The following is a 17,374-nucleotide window of genomic DNA, read 5'->3' on the forward strand; positions in this document are numbered from 1 at the left end:
CCCGAATTTTTCTATCCAACTTAACGGCACCATCTCTGTGATATCGCACAGCTATTACGTAAAACAAAATACATCGGTAAGTAGAAATACACTCAAAGCAGCTCACCATTGAAGACATGCCTTTTGTCGGTACTAACTGAGGGGGGGGGGGAGGGTTCACTTAAAGTTCACAGAAAAGGCAACAAACTTCGAGGAGATGGTAACCTCCCCTGCGTCAACTTAGTTATGGTGAACCTGGAAATTCTTGACGGTGTTAGGGGCTTCGTTCTTGATCAAATTAGATATACAGCTAATTTTCTAAGGCAAGCATGGTAGGGCGAAAGCTCGGTGGAGGCAAGTTACTTGGAGTGCGAGTAGCAACTGAATGCAGACACGCTCCGCAACAGTTCCCCGCATTTACAGATGTCTCTGAAAAGTTTAAAAATCAGTACTGTGATCCTATGTCAACGTTAATGAGTTTCAAGTCTGCCACTGGAATTGCAGGTGTTCGGCCATATATAAAACTGAATGAAATCTTTTAATGTATATAGTGACATCTATGGTTTCATCACCCAGGAAGCCCTTTGTCAATACCATGCATTGATTTCGAATGAAATTCTCTTCCCTGCATAGCGAACTTGAGATGCCCACTAGCAAACCGATCTTTGGCCTGGAGCATTTCATAGTTCCCGGCCTTGGAAGTTTTTGCATACTGGAAGTTTTTAGGCCTCGTAGCTTGCCCCACTACCTTTACGTATTCTTTCGGCATTGCTATGTTAAATGAGGTATGCATGAAACGGCCCAAGTCTGCAATTTAATATAAACATACTGCGTTTCCTGCTGGAGGCTAGCCAACTGAAACACAACCTAATGGCGCTACTGTGCGTAAACTTTATATTATTTAAGTTACTATTAGTGTCGTAATGTTGTTCTTCATCTATTAAGCATCATTTTAAGTCGTCATGTAAGTTTAAGCTGGCTTTGATTTATAACAGTCGATTTATTGGTCTTGTTCACTTAGCTCCGAGAAGATTTGAAACTTCACAAACCCAGTAATGGTATTCGCCTGGCACGTATGAGTGTCGTCCATAACCGTTCATGAACTCAAGGAAACAAAAGCAGCCCCTGGGCAGACGTCGAACGAAACTTTATCCAGATAATACATAAGTTACAAAAAAAAACACGTACCGCACCGGACAAATCGAAATGATATGCAAAAGATGTCAGTTATATCAATAGGCAATCTAGCTCTTGTTTGATAGAAGCATATTACTCTGGAGAGAATCAAGACAAGACTGAATGTTTTCAAATTTTCCTTATTCTTTTTAACTTATCAGCCATAGTGGCGCTATACTTAACTATAGTGACTCTATTTTCAGAATTCGAAGGGGCATCCTGTCTAATTTTCTATCTTGAATGTGAACTAAATCTACTTCCGTTGATAATGCTCAATTTGAATTTTAAACGTTATACAATATTCAGTATGTTAGATTTTTCTGGAAATGATGCCGATTTTGGTATATTACTACGCTTTTCTAGTAGCTTTGGTCTGCCGATGATCAAACGTTGTACAACGCTTTCGTGCTTTATAAAGCTGTTGCCATCGTCCTGCGAATTGCAGTAAATCAGTATCAAGTGAAAAGAAAATCGCGACGCGAACTGACCACCGATGTCAAAAGGCTTCGCAAGCAATTAAGAACAGCTATTCCGCGCATGGTAAAGATTCAAAGATTACTAAGATATAGGGAATTATCTAACAATTGCCTTCTCTCAAAAGCTGCTCAAGGAAGCTCTAGATAGATAATCGAACAGCTCAATTAAGTGTGTTCTTTACATTGAAAATGCGATGTTTGACCACGGTAAGCCACCTCTAAGTGGCTCTCGTAGGTGTAAAGCTCTCACGGTTCACGCCACATCTACACAGGGCTGCTAGTTCAACAACTTTCTGGTTTTAGTGAAAAAAGAATAACATATGTCGTAGATGTTGTTGTTTCTTCTAAAGTCTAAAGTTAAAGTCTAAAGTTGAAGTAACACTTAATGACCAAAAGAAAGCTATAATACTACTAGACGTTTGGCAAATAAAAACAATATCAAGGAAAATAAACAGTTGAAAACAATCTGAATTACATTACTGTGACCACACTTCTATGTTACGTATGCCTCCGAAGGTCCGAGGATTCATCTAGCTTCGAAATAACGTATCTAAAAAATTAGTTTTATTTTCTATTTTTAATAGAGAAAATTTTCTCTAAAAATTGGTTGTGTTTTGTGTCTAGTTCTTTGGCTGAATACCTCGGTAGCGCTTACACATAGCTTAGTATGAACGTATGCGTTGAGCTATCTAATCCATCCCAGTAAGTCTGATATGAACTAAAATGTTTGCGAGAGCAATGGGGAAAAAAGCTATTTACCTATGAAAACTCTGGCCGGTACTTGCATACATATGCAAATAACGAAAGTGATCTTTTAAAGTATTGGCTATCGCGGAGCCATTATATCGCTTAGCGGTTTTGAAGGTGGTTTATGTGATAAGAGATCAACAACTGAAAAGTTCTAAGCGATTTTATTGCGTTCGAAATGACCGGATAGTAAGGCTGGAATAATTTCTAAACGGCAACTTTTACATACTAAAGTTAATATTTAGCATTACGTTATTGCGAATGCGCAGCCTCTTTATGTTTATTATCAACTCGGCTCAGAAGTCGACGTCTTCTGAGACGTTCCGTATGCTTTCGTATACTGTCATTTTCCATAACTTGGAAAACATAACTTGTTAAACACTAAATTATTCGCGGAAGATATATTATATTGTTAGATCAAAGCTGTTCGGAAAATACATACGCTGCTTTTGCGTTTGCGTTACCATAAGTTACACATACATAGGATCGAATTTAACGGCAGACATTTCTGACAAAAAAAAGCCGATCGTTAAGCAAAAAATATTAACATGTTTATTTAACACTATTAGGCTTTCTTTCTATGTGAAGAAGTTCTTAGGATCACCTGTTTTCACCTATAGCATCAATGGTCTGTCCACATTGGAAGTACAACCGCAGTAACTTCTGTTGGAGTTACCCCGGGCCTTCTCCAACTAGCATATAAAAGGGCACGGCAATCATACAAAAAGCTCACCTTTTCAACAGCATATGTTCCGTTTTATATCTTTTCTGATTATTAATATTTAGCGATAATGTTAGCCAACGCTAAGAGTGCTTGTTAGTTATAACCACTAGGTCACAGAACCCCGCGTTAGCCACTCAGGCCACGCCGCTCCTGCAATACTTCGTTAAGTGCTTGTCGGGAGACTTTTCGGCCACCTAATATTTTTATAAAGGAACTTACAGATGAAGACTATAGTATAATTTACAAAATGATCTTTTTAAAATCGGCATGAAATAGCGTAACAAATCCTAATTGCATTGTTTCACATACGAATGTATGAAACTTTACGTGACTTTTTAAAACAACTCGGAACAGACCTCGTCTCATTTGTTTTGTAGTTCAGGACATCAAGCGCCTAAAAAAATCTCCATTCGTGCATCGGAGATGTACAGCATGTTTTCGAATCGAAGGCGATTCTATGATACGAAAATTAAAGGCATGTACAAAAGCACAGCGTAATCATGAGGCGATTGGACTTACGCCATCATCGAAAAAAAAGCTCGGTCTTTTTTTATTAAACAGGTTTGACAGACAGCCGCCGTCGCGACGTGATTTTTTTGGAAGTTTTCGGAACCCAATTTACTTTTCACGTAGTAGCACGTTACGACAATGGTATCACGATGAGCTGGTATCAAGCCGCTGGTACGCTCTCCGATTCCGTTTCGTCAGTTCCTAAATCAGCCTTTGTTCATGCGCTGCCAGTTTTACCAAAAAGAAAAGTCAGCCGTAGTACGGTGAGATCTGGCTGGGATCGTACAAATGCCCGCTGTGAGTAAGCCCAAATGGCTGGCAATGTGAACAGCAACTCTGTTCAAAAAAACATACACTATCAATCGGCCGTATTTATAGGATCAGACAATATGCGTGCCATTAGCGAACTTCGGGCCGCGTGCAGGCGGTAGAGCTCACATTACGCTGATACGTCTTGGTCGTGTATGGGTTGGTGTGTCTGTCGTGATACTTCTTTGTACGGCCACATCCGCCAACTCGGCATGCCCCCCATGCGAATGAAAGAACAGTATAAATGTCAGTCTGGCTCGTTACCCTCTCTGCTAGAAAGAGCAAATAGCTATTTTTATAAACGTTCAATGTTCTATTCTCATATGTCTACTGATCACGTCTGGTGATACTTGGTCGCACCGCATTATCAGTGCAACATCGATCGATTCTACATCAAATGCGAACTAGTCACCGTTCGAGCGTCGTTCGCGTTTAGCTAAATTGTACTGCGCGTGAACAAGACCTTAGAAAATCTGGCGTTCGGGCAAAAACATAGGTCTACCAGCCTCTACCTAATCCCGTGTAAGTTGACCGCTCACCAGAGTGAATCACACATGCTTGTTTATCTATGTCGAGTGGAACTTGTGTTTGTGTCGATCAAACGAAAAATCGTGTGCGTAGGTCTTGACACCGTCCTTCCGTAGTGCCATATCGAAATAGTCCATTTACTGGCAACGTGTCTGAATTTGTGACAAGGGCGCCACCTTGCCACCTGCCTACGGCGAGCGGAGAGTTCTGACCGAGCGAGCGACAACTACCCGACTCGTTCCACGTGTGTCTAACAACCCAGCCAATACGCGTCACGCGCAGACAATTTCCGCTTGCGTTTAGCGTTCCTTGTTTCATGTGCAACAAAAGTGCGCAGTGTATCGCCTTCAGAGGTAATATGTGATGCAGTCGTGGTCGACGACTCAATTACCAATGCCTCTTCGGCGAATCCCCAATGATATAAAGTACGATTGAACGATGTCGTCTAGTTTAGCCAAGCTTTCCTCGCAACATGTTGCGATCATTGAGCTCGCTAGTGGGCCAGTATCGATTTCGTATTCTGCCAATGAAAGCTTTTGGCGAAATGTCCACGAGAAACAATTTGTAGTAACGAACTAGGCAATGGCCTGTACAACGACCGTAGGGAAAATTGCTCGTATTGTAGTTGAAACGGCTTTCACAGAACTGTGCGCTGTTGATTGACGATGGCCGAACGGATTCATGTATTACGTAAAATGAATTATCATAAGTTACTTTTATGCGTTTTCTTCTAATCTCGAGTTGTCCTATAAGCCAACTATCATGTACATTAGCCTATAAAGTCGCCACACAGCCACATGAAGAAATGAGCTAGATTTTTATCCGAAATAGTCGTCTCGGTTGCACGCAAACAAACGAGTTGCTTTATTAAAATTAACGATACGATAGGGGTTGAGCGAACGCTTAGCATAGTCTTGTTTTCATAGTGGTCGCAAGCAATTGCTACCCTCCTAGATTTCACTTTAGGGGGTATCTGTGCATAAATTCAATAAAAGCTAGGTTATAGCGGCCAGCCCGCCGTACGTGAATTAAACCCAATGATTCCAGGTTCCACCAGTACTAATTCTATTCAAACAATGGGGGCATCTGGGGTCTAATACGGACAGTAACAGCCCAGTTGAATTTAATCATAATGAATATTATCATCAGTTCCATTATAGGCTTCCATCTCGACTATGGCACGCAAAAATTAATAAAATATCGAAGACTTTTTTGTTGGTTAGCTGAAGACCATAAAACCGATACCGATACTTGAAACGATCACACGCAGCAGCTACTGAAATATGAGAATATTCACAACTCTTCATACTCTCATCAAGACGATCTGTGTGCTCGGTCTCTCCGGTTATCTACTAGAACTCAAAGGTCAAATAAACATTTCCCAGCAAATACAAAATAACAAAAAAACTATGTCAGAAAACTATAAATTTCATAGATGTACCCAAGAGAATTTTTAGCTTATTCGTATCTAGCGCACACTAACATATCTAAATAGTTCATATGCAACTCGAGAGACCCATATGAAACTATAGAGGATTCATTTGTAACTATATAAATATATACAGATTGTGCCGTGGCGTCATGAGTTCGTCATTGCCTCACGTCTACGGTCGTATTAAGCTCGAGGAGGATGCTTTCATCTCATGCCACCATTGCGATTTTACGTCGTACACGTTTAAAGGCTTCAGCCTACATCTTCGAAAGGTATTAGCCTCGTCAGTGCGTTTTCTTCTTTCCTATTGCCCTAGCCTTAGTTCTATTTTTTTCACTATAATTTATTATCATTATCTAGATTTATATAAATTGTATTTGTTTACGCATGGCCACACTGTAAAGTAAAGGTAAACAGCGTCCGTTTTGCGGTGTAGAAGTTGGGAGCTGCTGTTTCAAGTCTAGTCAAGGGCATGTACTACAAGACAGGCGTGATTAAATATAAAGGATAATTAACATCTATGCTTTTGCAGTGGTACAAAGAACGAGCCGAACAGGTTGGCGGGAATTCAGTCGAATCTGAATATTAGCTCTTACTTCAAATCACAGCCCTATCCACTTATTTCGTATACATCTGAATTTACTCTGTTTGAATTCTGTCTGCATGGTTCTGTACATTCGTACCACGTACTGCGGCTTTGCTCGCCAAATAGGTGCACGGCATGTCGCTGACAGGAAAGCCCCCTCGCCGAAACAAACCTCGACCCCCAAAAGCCACAGCTTCTATTGAGGGCACGACATCTGAAAATAACACTGTCGCGCCTGGCCCCCTGCCCGTAACTGGACTTCAACAACTTGCGAACACAATGAACAGCTCAACGTCGTCTACGTCCTCATCGTCCGTGATTCCTGAAGCAGCCGTTGAGGCAGGGTCTCAAGGGCCGGTTGAGCCTTCGATGGCAGACGCCTGCGTACCAGCCGCCTCTGTTCATGTAGTCAGTCAACAAGAGGTACGACAATATCGTACAACTCCCATGGTCGAGTACGTCTGTCGGTGTCTCTTATGGGAAGCCCTTCTATGCGAACCATAAGCCGAGAAATACGCATTACAGTTGGTTTGAAAAATATATCCTGTAATTTTCTTGGACGTACATATGAATCGTATGTTTCGGTGCGTAGCGTTTTTTGATATACAGGTAATATGATGTTCTCGTTGTAATAAATAAATAGTAATGAGCAACCTAATTCAAGAAACAATATGAGATGACATAGAGAAACTTTGTATTCCTCTGAAACAGTGGGTTGTTTTCGCCATTGAAGTTGTTTCTAGAGTTTGACTCGTCGGCCTAGTTCTCACTAGCTGGCTTGTAATCGTAGAATTAGCTTGTGATATCCATAACGACGACGGGCAAACGGTAATCATCGCGCCAAGGATGATACTCGCCATAAACATTGAAGTCACATTAGGAAAAATGCCTCCTTTCCATCTGATCAATATCACTTTTTTTTAGGAGATGATTAAACGTCTGGTCGCCAAACGTGAAGCGGCACGAGTTCGTCGCGCAGTTCGCCGGGGTCTGCGGATGAGACCCAGTTATGGAGATGGATCCTCAGGCGTTCTTCCAGGTCACATCGAAGTGAGCTTTGCCTGCGACCGCTGCAATTTCACTGCCACAAACAGGAAAGACTTCCAGACACACGTCACGCAGCGTTCCTGTAAGTGTAATCCTACGAAGACAAAAAAATTTGTCCTGTCGCTTTCTACGACCAAGCTGCGTTGCAGTTAATGCGGATTTTTCTCAGCAATACAACAAAGCATAACTTAATCAGTTTCGCTCCCTTTTACCTGTCTATCCTATTGCCTGTTTAGTAAACAGCTATCTCAGTTTATGATGAGAGGCTAGTGGACGATGCTCAATTGTTTCCAGTTATCTTTGCCGCTAACTAAAAAAAAAACTCAAGATCTCATGTTTATGACATACGCTTGTCGCGTTATCTTCAATAGTAATAGAGACGAGGTTCGAAGATGATCGTAAAACTCGGGTCACCCCACATCCTGAGCCCTTAGTGGAGAAAATATCAGATAGGGGAACGGATTTGTGTTTAGACGTTCTGAAGCCAAAGCGCATAGTATCATCTGAACGAAACGAACATGACGCATCGCTACGATATAAATGATAATTACGACAAACTAATCATCAGTTTGATATGCGGCGTGGAGGGAAGACTAAACCCAAACGAATGGCATTAGCGCTGATGGTAGCCAATTGGCCCAAAGTACCTGCCCCATTGGACCTACTTCTTGCTTCGGGTTCGAGCCTTCTAGCGATAGTTGCCGGCTCATCTGCATCGTGGAGTAAGGCTGCAAATGGAAGATGCTTAAGAGACATGCGTGCGGATTGATCTAACTTTTAACCGATGTCAAATAGATCCATCTATCCTATAGAACTATATGCCGTTTTATTACTGTTCTCTACGCCTGAGGCAACAGATAGCTTACGTTAACTATACTACTATGATTGATGACCGTAATCACACAAATATTATGGCGTTTGCCATTTCCGATTGCAGGTCACTGAGACGAGGTTTCTGCTCATGTGATTAGAAATCGTTAAATGCGAACCGGTGAGGGAAGGCGTTAGCTTTGACGGTAAGGTTTATAGCGCTTCGTATAGTCCCCACGCCAAGATTTTTTTCACGCTTATCCCACTTATGTTTAGGGGAATGCGACGTTGGTTTTGGAGTCATATCAAAATATATATTTTTAATAATATTATATACATATATATATATATATATATATATGTATGTAACTTCAGATATAGTTTAGATAGATGAAAAACGTCCAAAGTATCTGAAGCTTAATCTAAATTACCTGAAGCATAGAACGGACGCAGACCGTCCTTCATTAATTAAAAGTTATTGATTGAACTTTTCGTGATGATTTTTTATGAGCAGCACGGTCAAGGTCAGACCTTGATGACTTTTCGTGTGCTTCATGAAAAACAGGCTTCAAAGAGTGACGAAAGATATTTGCATTTCTTGATATAGCCTCTCAGTTTTGCTAATGAAAAAAGAAGTGTTTAGATAGCGTAAAGTCAACCATGAAAAATTCTGCTTTTTTGTTCCATTGGCCAGACTCGCAGCTTCAGGTATCTCCGTTTAGCGCACCGTCCATGGACACCAAGAAAAGAAAGCAGCTATAAATATTCAGTGGGTAAAGTTCCATGGCATTCCACCAAAATCACTATGAGCTACTGATACGGCAGCCTCGCATTGCTTCTGCTATAGGTCATATATGATAATATTTTTTTTTGCAAGAGTTTCACGCGAGAAAAGCTCAAACGACCTAGCAAATGTGCTTCGTACTATAAGACCTTTCGTGCTCTGGGTCGATGCTATATCTGTTAAGTGCGAAATTATGGAGAATGTGTTGTATTTACATGCTACACTTTTTCATTATTTATTTACGTATGATTTTTTTTTTATTAATTTTTTGTGTTCGAGCGACAAGATGTTTGTTTAAATTATACATATTAACATGCAATGAATACAGATCTATCTATCCTATATAGCACATCAAGATATATATATATATATTTGTAGCAGATGGTAGAATAAATAAAACACTTCTTCGTTTGGTAATGCTTTATTACAATCACTCTTGCCAATTTCATGTTTGCTTGATGCTTAAACATGGCCGTGCCTGAAAAAGTTTCTGTGACAGCAGTACGTTGGGGACTTTCTACTGTATCACCGGCTAACGAGCCGCATGCCCTCACGTTTGGACGAATAAATGAGCCTAAACGAGTAACTCCTTCCAGTGTAGCTGAAACTTTTCATATTTTTTAAAACGCAGAGTTATTGTTACAAAAAAAAAAAAAGAAGACAGTTGCTTGTTTGTCGGTATTAAAATAAAATTCGAATGATCATAGATCTTGCTTTTATTTACATATAACTAATATATCAATTAAAGATACCTATATGATATGTATAACATTCTAGTCTATACATTGCCAATATTATTCAGGGCATCCACGATTGCGGCGTACTCTGACTCGATTGCTGTAGATTTCATTGATCAGACATAGATTCATTGATCAGATATCCCGGAACTAGCAAGGGTAGTTTATGAAATCGGTATTCGGAGTACTTACATCGAGATATGATCCTACGTGACGATGGCTGTCTGCAGGTATCCTATCGAGTTGGAATTTTAGTTCGCCATCTTCCCTAAAATTCCTTATATATATATATATATACATTTTTTACCAAAAAAAATTTTTGCAGTAACTTCAAGTAGAAAGAACCAGTCACTGTATACTGATCCAATCAATCCTTTGCTCGAAATGCCGCAGCATATTCTAACTTCTGGTAAGTTTAGGCGGTGTTGTCACGCAACATGTAGAATTACAGTTTATTAATAAGCGCAGATGTATAGAATAATTGTGCCTTTTAATTTAAATATGACTGCATAGTCCGAACAATCCTCACTGAGTACTATGCATCCTGTTCACATATCTTTAAGAACTGCTGGCGAAATCAGCGGCCCGGATTATCTTCCTTTATAGCATAAGCCACTGTTGAAATAGAGCTTTAAAATTTACGGCCTTTTAAGATGTAATGGACGCCTCATTTGTTGATTCCGCGCTCTCGCGACTTGATTGCCTTAGAGATATTATTTTTTTAGACGTTTTTTTACCATACTTTTTCCTGTGATCTTTCTTGGCTGGTGAAGCTCGTTCATTTTTTCGGTCTTCCAAACCGTTGTATATGAACCTCGTGAACGGTTCCATTCGCTTTAAACATTGCTTATCTCTTATTTAACTAGCTTCAAGTCGCATAGATAGATCTGCCTGAAACTTCTGCATTTTTATACTTCTAACAGCATTTTAAAAGAAATTATCCTTGTTGGACTGGCTGTACATACTATTTCCAATTAATTGCACTCTAAAGGAAAGGAAGAATCGGGAAAGCTATGACCCGTTAGGTGGCGTGGAAGTTTTTTGGGATTCTACATCATATTGAGTTTATTTTGCATCGTATAGGTTTTTAGAAGTCTCCAATGTTCTCGTCTATCAAAGTAATAAACTAATATGGCTGTTCGCATAAGTAATTTAACTAGTAAGAGCTATTTTTTATGTGTGTCCTATCGGTTACATGTGGATTTTTCAGTTCTGTAATGTGGGAAACGGCCAAATGACAGCAAAGGTATCTCCGAGAGTCCTTCCCTTTTAGCTCAACTACCATTTTGACTCTACCTGATCACAACAGAGCTTACATTAATAAATCTCAATTTATTGACTCACGCACTATCTATTATGTGTAAAGGACTCCGAATTAGCTACCTTCCGAGGTTAGCTTTCCGTTAGGCCACTGACTGCCCCATAACAATAACAATATTAGCTGCGTTCACAGAAGGGCAATACTTACGCTTGAAGTATTCGGATAGAGGTTTTGGAAAGTAGTCCAGTGTATTTGTTTTGAGAAGTTCAAAGTTCATCTTTGCTACTTGCAGAGATCCCTGAAAAACTATGTAAAATATTGAAAGAGTTGTTCGGCAGTAAAAATGACAGCATATAACCAGTTGTTTAATAGGAAACTTAATCTTGAACTTTTTTAATTTCTTTCATTGCGGATAAAAGGATGTAGCATTGATCTTCTGGCATGTGGATGGCAACTTACATTATCTAGTTTAGTACAGATGTCTAGGATACGAGAAAGCTTTCTCCCTCTCTATCAGCTGTAGCGGATAAATAACACCTGCATTAGTCCGTTAAACATACAGCCGTACTTCTGCTTTCGACTGATGTGACCCTCCAAGATTACCACAAAGGATTCGTTTTCTGGGTCACTGTTGTGAGCAAAAGGATCCATATATTTTTCATTTCCGCTCAAGTGATGCGATACCCATTTGTCCAAATTGTTTACCTCATTCATTTGACCGAGGGCGCCTGCCACGAGACTCATTTATGACATCGAGGATTCGTTTAACTCGTACCTTACGAACTTTTAGCTGCCATTTAGTTCCATGACCAAACTCGTTCGTGAATGATTCGAGATCTCCTGTGAAAGACCCGAGTAAGCATAAAGTAACAAATAACGATAACCCGACCGATCTTAGATTTCAAAAAGTGCAGGCATACCTATCTTAGAAATAAAGGAAACAGTGCTGCGAAACGCCGTGTCGTTATAATATGGAAAAGGAGATTAATTATGTGTTTCGTTTCATATTGAACAATCTAATATAAAAGCAATATATAGATAAACAAGCTGTTTTGTGGCTCTGTAAAAGAACAAGCATCGTATGCGTCGATTGCAATGTTCGCTACCTCAAAGATGTCGTACCTGAAACGAATTCGTCTTAGCTGTACTTCAGGATGCTTTTTCGATGCTACAGTCGAAAGCTATGATGACCACGTTCTCTAGATAGACGAATCAGCGAAACACAGTTTATAAATCCCGGTTCTACGACATGTATTTTGAAAGGTCCCGTTCCACGTATTCGGACAACGTTCGCTTCGAGTTGTGCGCTCGTATAGTCGTCCTATCTTACGGGCTTGTTTGGAAATCTTCGGCAGCTCCAACTTCTATTGGACAAGAAGCAGTACGCCACTCGCACGCGTCCCTACCTATAATGAGAGCAATTCTCGTATTTGGGTAAGACTAAAAAGGCAACTAGGTTGCTACCGACTACGAGGCGCAGGCCCGTAGCTGGTACATCGTCATTGACGAGGCACCTAGCATTAGTAGTTATTCAATATAACAGCGAGCTATCGCGATTACCGCTTTGATTTGGGTCTTAAACCGTTCACTAGTCATTCCCACGATGGTTTTGCGTAATTCCGCCATTGACTTTCTAATAGTATCCATAGGTCGAGTAATATCAGCATGTGTAAATTCGTTCAAGTGCCTCCCAAATGCTATATCAAGGACCGACAGGTGCAAAAAAGCGCACAATATCTAAAAAGGCTAACGGTTAGAGCTTCTTCATTTCGGCAGTTGATACTTTGTTCCGCAAAACAGCCGTCAATTTAAGGATAGAAATAATTCAATCGTGCAAAAAAAATGCCTTTTTGAAAAGCTGTTTTGGTGAACTTTTCAGGTCTAGGCTCTATTGAGAACCTTCCGGTTTGCCTCGTCGAAATCGCTCATAGTTTTCAGAAGCCATAAAAGCTGGCAATAACGTAAACTTTGGATAAGAAACAGGATCAAGCGTTCCTGTAATACACGCACACCCGCTATCACGAACAGCCCCCTAAAGCGAACATCTATGCAGTGTCGAAGAAAAGCTTCGGGTTCTGGTTTCTCCCATTTTAACTGCTCGCTTGCATCTCTGTAGTATTATATTGATCTACATAAAACTCGATGTGGTACAGGGCAACTAGTAGGAAATATGCGAAGAATACTTAGGGGAGAAGTGCATCGTTCTTTTCATTTAATCGCGTCGATCATCTATACTATACTATACTATGCAAAACGTAGTACTGCTAATTATCGAACCGTTCCAGAATATCATCTAACGGCCATGCCGTATTCGACCGCGCTGACCTGGCAAAAAATCGCGCCACATGCATCGTTCCTGAAAATCAAATCAGGACTCTGTGGGGCAAACTGTATGACTATACCTATTGAGGTAGACAATTATTATTTATATAGTTCATCCTGGCAAATATCTAGCAACAAATCCTTATCATTAAACCTTCCGTCTATTTTTTGAAGTAGCATATTCAGACTTCGTCATATTTCTGTGTTAGTTTTGCAGTGCCAGACGAATCCTCTTACAACAACGTCTGACCTGCATTAGCCCTTAACCCACGTAGCAATGCTTCGTTTGTTTACTAATGGCTTAATAGACATTTCAAGTTTTATGTTCGGCGCTCAGCGGCTCAGACGGTGGACTCTCAGCATAAAACCCGGACCCGGACCCGGACCAATAGCATCATCATCTGTCTATCAGTTACGTTACCATTAAACAGTGACAAGTTATCAATAGATAAAGAAAAAAGAGCGCTTATGGTTGCACCGCAACAACACCTAATAGATTCAAAGGAGAAACCGGGAACCAAACGATAAACTTAGTACTTTCTTACGGCAGCTTACGTCCCGCAGTATTAATATATCGGTCGTCTGCTATCGGAGGATATCGACTAGTTTCGGTTAGCGATCCCAACGATAGCAATTCGCAAGCTGAACATTGTCAATATCGTAAGTTCCGCTAATGACAGGATACTCTATTGAAAGAATTCGAGTTTTCACTCAATGTATCTTAGTCAACTTGATGACAGGTCTCAACACCGGATTGACTCGCGATTGGTCCGGATCGTTTGTGGTGATCCAAGCCACCCGTTGGTTACGAGCTGAATAAACTCTAAGAGACAACGAACAAGTGGGAAGCAGGTAACCCTTCGCAGAAGTGCTGTCTGGGTATTTCCGGTGAATCGCCATTAGCACTATTATCATCACGCTCAGAAACCGACAAATTTCGAAGAGTCAACCCTTTGAACCGCTGCCCGGTAAGTTATACGGAAGCAACCTGTAAGCAAAGTTAAAGTCTGCTGTAGCCACAAGCAGCGGAATTCCAGGTAAAACTGTGACAACGTCTCAAGGTCCTTGCAGACATTTGGTGCTTAATGCAGGTTTTCTGTTAGAGTCGCCGTTCATTGTGGAATAGCGATATTCTGCGTTATATTCTATATACTAACTTATGCAGCTCGTCAGCGACTGCTTCGTTCTCGAAGGCCTTTAAGTAAAATGGTTCTCACGTACGAGTCTTTTTTGAGGAAGTGGCGTGCTTGCGATATTTGACGTTTTCTTTTCTAATTATTGCTTTGCGGGTTCTCGCTCCAAGCGCTGACGAATTCCCTGAAATGGCCGATCCCACGCTTCAAGTTCCAGTAGTGTCGTTTCGAAGTTGTGTTCAAATAAAAACCGTTCACTATTCTATATCATATATTGGCTCAACTTAGGTTATACGCGCTCCGGGTTCAAGTCACTGCTTTGGATGTTGCTTTGCTGTCCTGTCACACAACATGTTATAGCTATGGTTAAAGTGACTCATTCGTCTAACTTATACCGGTGTCGATGTTGCCGCCGTCCACTCATCGATTCATGTAAAATCAGAACGAACGAAGAAAAAAAAAAACAGAGAGAACTGGATGCCGGCTAGGGAGATGAAAAAGAACGGAGTCAACGGCCGAACGGCGAGACCCCAAAAGATCTATCGTAGCTTCTACGACTACTACTACCGCGACTGTTAAGAAAAGGAAAACGACGAAGAACGCAGAAGAATCGAAGATGCCGTCCAATGTCTTCTGCCTACTGTCGAAAATCCGGTGGTAGTCAGCCAGTGGGTTATCTAGCCAGCGGCCAACTGCCATCGTCCAGCCAGCGCTCCTGCCTCCAGATAGACATCTAAACCAACCAAACAACCCTGAACGAAAGGCCAGTAGTTATTATAGCAGTAGAAACGGCCGCCGAACAGGTCGAAGCGCTAGCTTCGCCGTAGCAGCAGCAGCAGCAGCAGCAGCAGCAGCAGCAGCAGCAGCAGTAGCAGCATTGGCGCTTGTGCTGCTTGTCGGTGTCAGCGACGGTGCAGTTGCCGTCGCCGCTGCTGCCACTGCCATAGTCGCCGTATGCCTCATCGTTTTCACCATCGTTATTCCTTTGAAGATTGGCGCGCTCTCAAGTCGTCAACAGCAGCATCAGCAGCAGCAGCAGCAGCAGCAGCAGAATCATTCCGCTCTCGCGGTCTCCTATGGCCACCGCTGCCCTCTCCCAATATGTGCGCCTCTCCACTGTGTTACCCACTCGTAACAGCAGCAGCAACGAGGGAGATGAAGAGGGTTGAGCCAGCAAAGAGTACGGGCCAATGCTTCGACTCCAACTAGCTGGTTGAATAGATAGACGACGGAGCGCTGGTTGGTGCCACTCGAGCCACTGCTGCCAGTGAGAAGGACGTGTGTGTGCGTGAGTGAAGGCAGGCAGGCAGGCGGGCGGGCAGGTGGCGACCAGGATCCCGTGTAGTGGTTTGTGGCCCGCAATGACGTGAACGGGGACGTAAAACGTCTTGTACCCGCGTAGAGTTTGCGGATGCTGTTAATATTTGTTGCGCAGCAGTGGAGCCGAAGAGGAATACGTTTTCATCTGACATATGACACAACAAATGAAATTGTTTCTGCGCGACGATAAAGGGTATCATCGTTATCCGTCCATGATGGTGCGTCGGATGTGGAAGGTAGTTGGCACAGCCTTCCGTTTTTACCAATTCTCCTCTGTGAAACACTGGCGATTCAATCACTGAAGCTATTTTGCCGAGTGGTAGAGTCTCTAGCCACGAATTGTATCCCTAGTCGTAGATAGTGCACGAGTGCGACGTCGGAGACCCGGTGCTCAGTAATATAATTAGTGTACGAGCGGTGGTAGGTGGGCATCTGGGTGAGAGCTCGGTGGTTTCGGCGGTGTTGCCGTGGGAGACTTGCGACGGTCCGTGTTCAATGCCAAATGCGAGCAAGACGTGGGCGCGAGAAAAAAGTAAAGATTTTGTGAAAATCGTCTCCACCTACTACCGTCCTACGCCATACCCAAAATAGAACCTTGAGCTAGGTCCAGCAGCTGAAAGAGCAGCGGACGCAGTAGCTGCAACAATGTATTCCCCCTAAAAGAACAGGGTGTGGATAATGTTGCTTTTCGTTTAGCAATCCGATTGGCAAAAGTGTCATTGCGTATATGTACAGCCATCAGTATGCGTGCAGGTGGCACTATACTATATTTGCGATTATAGCCGCTCTGATCGTCATGTTCGATGGAATCAAGTTTGCCATTTGAAATAATACAAATATTACCCGGTTGTTGTCTCATTGTTGCATAATAGTGATTGCGTGATTCCCTGGCAAGTTATCCCGTCATCAGCACTACCACAACATCGAATCAGTGTTTTCTGCAAATATCTTCCCGACGCCTGTACAACACATCACAACAGTATATATATATATATATATACATACATACATATATACATATATATATATATATATATATATATAGAGAGAGAGAGAGAGAGAGAGAGCGTGAAAAGTAAGAGGAATAGGAGTCCGATGGATATTTTAATGCTGGCCTAGTGTATATACAACAACTGTGGAGCGCAACTTCAGGAATACTACAGCCGTGTATTAGCGATTACAGTTCCTGTCACTGAAGTTTTGGCAGGATGGCTCAACGCGGATTCTTGTCACGATTGACAAGGTCGGCCTGGGTGCCTGCTGTATTGTGTGTAGCCGTGTTGGTAAGCGCAGAGGACAGCGGTTCAAAGGCAAATGGAAGTAGCGGAAATGGGTTCGTGCATGAAAGTTCGGGAACGACAGCCTCGTGCAAGGAAGTCGCGTACGTCTACAGAGCTAAAGGACTGCGAGACCAGGTGCCCAGCTCATCGATATCAGGTTAGTTGAATTCATGCACTATTAGTTAGCTTCCACCTAGTTTTACTACAATACAA

The 17,374-nt window shown here is 41.8% G+C and overlaps 2 protein-coding genes and 1 long non-coding RNA gene across 6 annotated transcripts in view; 2 read left to right on the forward strand and 1 right to left on the reverse strand.

Annotated features, from left to right (window-relative positions):
- Positions 1 to 4,193: 4,193 nt before the first annotated feature.
- On the forward strand, positions 4,194 to 9,814 carry LOC111269605 (uncharacterized). 4 transcript variants are annotated; one of them, XM_022849333.2, is made up of 7 exons: positions 4,194 to 4,443; positions 6,015 to 6,153; positions 6,594 to 6,890; positions 7,392 to 7,596; positions 8,452 to 8,530; positions 9,019 to 9,093; positions 9,596 to 9,814. In XM_022849333.2, exons 2-5 carry the CDS (start codon positions 6,031 to 6,033, stop codon positions 8,457 to 8,459), a joined length of 633 nt encoding a protein of 210 aa, XP_022705068.1. In that variant the 5' UTR covers positions 4,194 to 4,443; positions 6,015 to 6,030; the 3' UTR covers positions 8,460 to 8,530; positions 9,019 to 9,093; positions 9,596 to 9,814. The 4 variants fall into 4 exon arrangements, with proteins under 4 accessions (XP_022705068.1, XP_086828294.1, XP_086828295.1 ...); XM_086972168.1 differs by having other exon boundaries at positions 9,019 to 9,814; XM_086972169.1 differs by lacking the exon at positions 4,194 to 4,443 and adding an exon at positions 4,487 to 4,802 and having other exon boundaries at positions 9,019 to 9,814.
- Positions 9,815 to 9,901: 87 nt separating this feature from the next.
- Positions 9,902 to 17,374, reverse strand: part of LOC111269608 (uncharacterized) — a 35,265-nt gene continuing 27,792 nt past the window's right edge. Inside the window, exons 3-4 of the long non-coding RNA XR_002685854.2 lie at positions 12,229 to 12,512; positions 9,902 to 11,946 (exon numbers count right to left, since the gene is read on the reverse strand). This is a non-coding gene — a long non-coding RNA (uncharacterized LOC111269608). The remainder of the gene's footprint in view (positions 11,947 to 12,228; positions 12,513 to 17,374) is intronic.
- Positions 15,629 to 17,374, forward strand: part of dlp (glypican dally-like) — a 109,126-nt gene continuing 107,380 nt past the window's right edge. Inside the window, exon 1 of the mRNA XM_022849335.2 lies at positions 15,629 to 17,318. Coding sequence (XP_022705070.1) covers positions 17,090 to 17,318 — 229 coding nt within the window. The 5' untranslated portion in view covers positions 15,629 to 17,089. The remainder of the gene's footprint in view (positions 17,319 to 17,374) is intronic.

Source organism: Varroa jacobsoni, unplaced genomic scaffold, assembly GCF_002532875.2.
Source record: "Varroa jacobsoni isolate VJ856 unplaced genomic scaffold, vjacob_1.0 scaffold_1400, whole genome shotgun sequence".
Taxonomy (NCBI): Eukaryota; Metazoa; Arthropoda; class Arachnida; order Mesostigmata; family Varroidae; genus Varroa; species Varroa jacobsoni.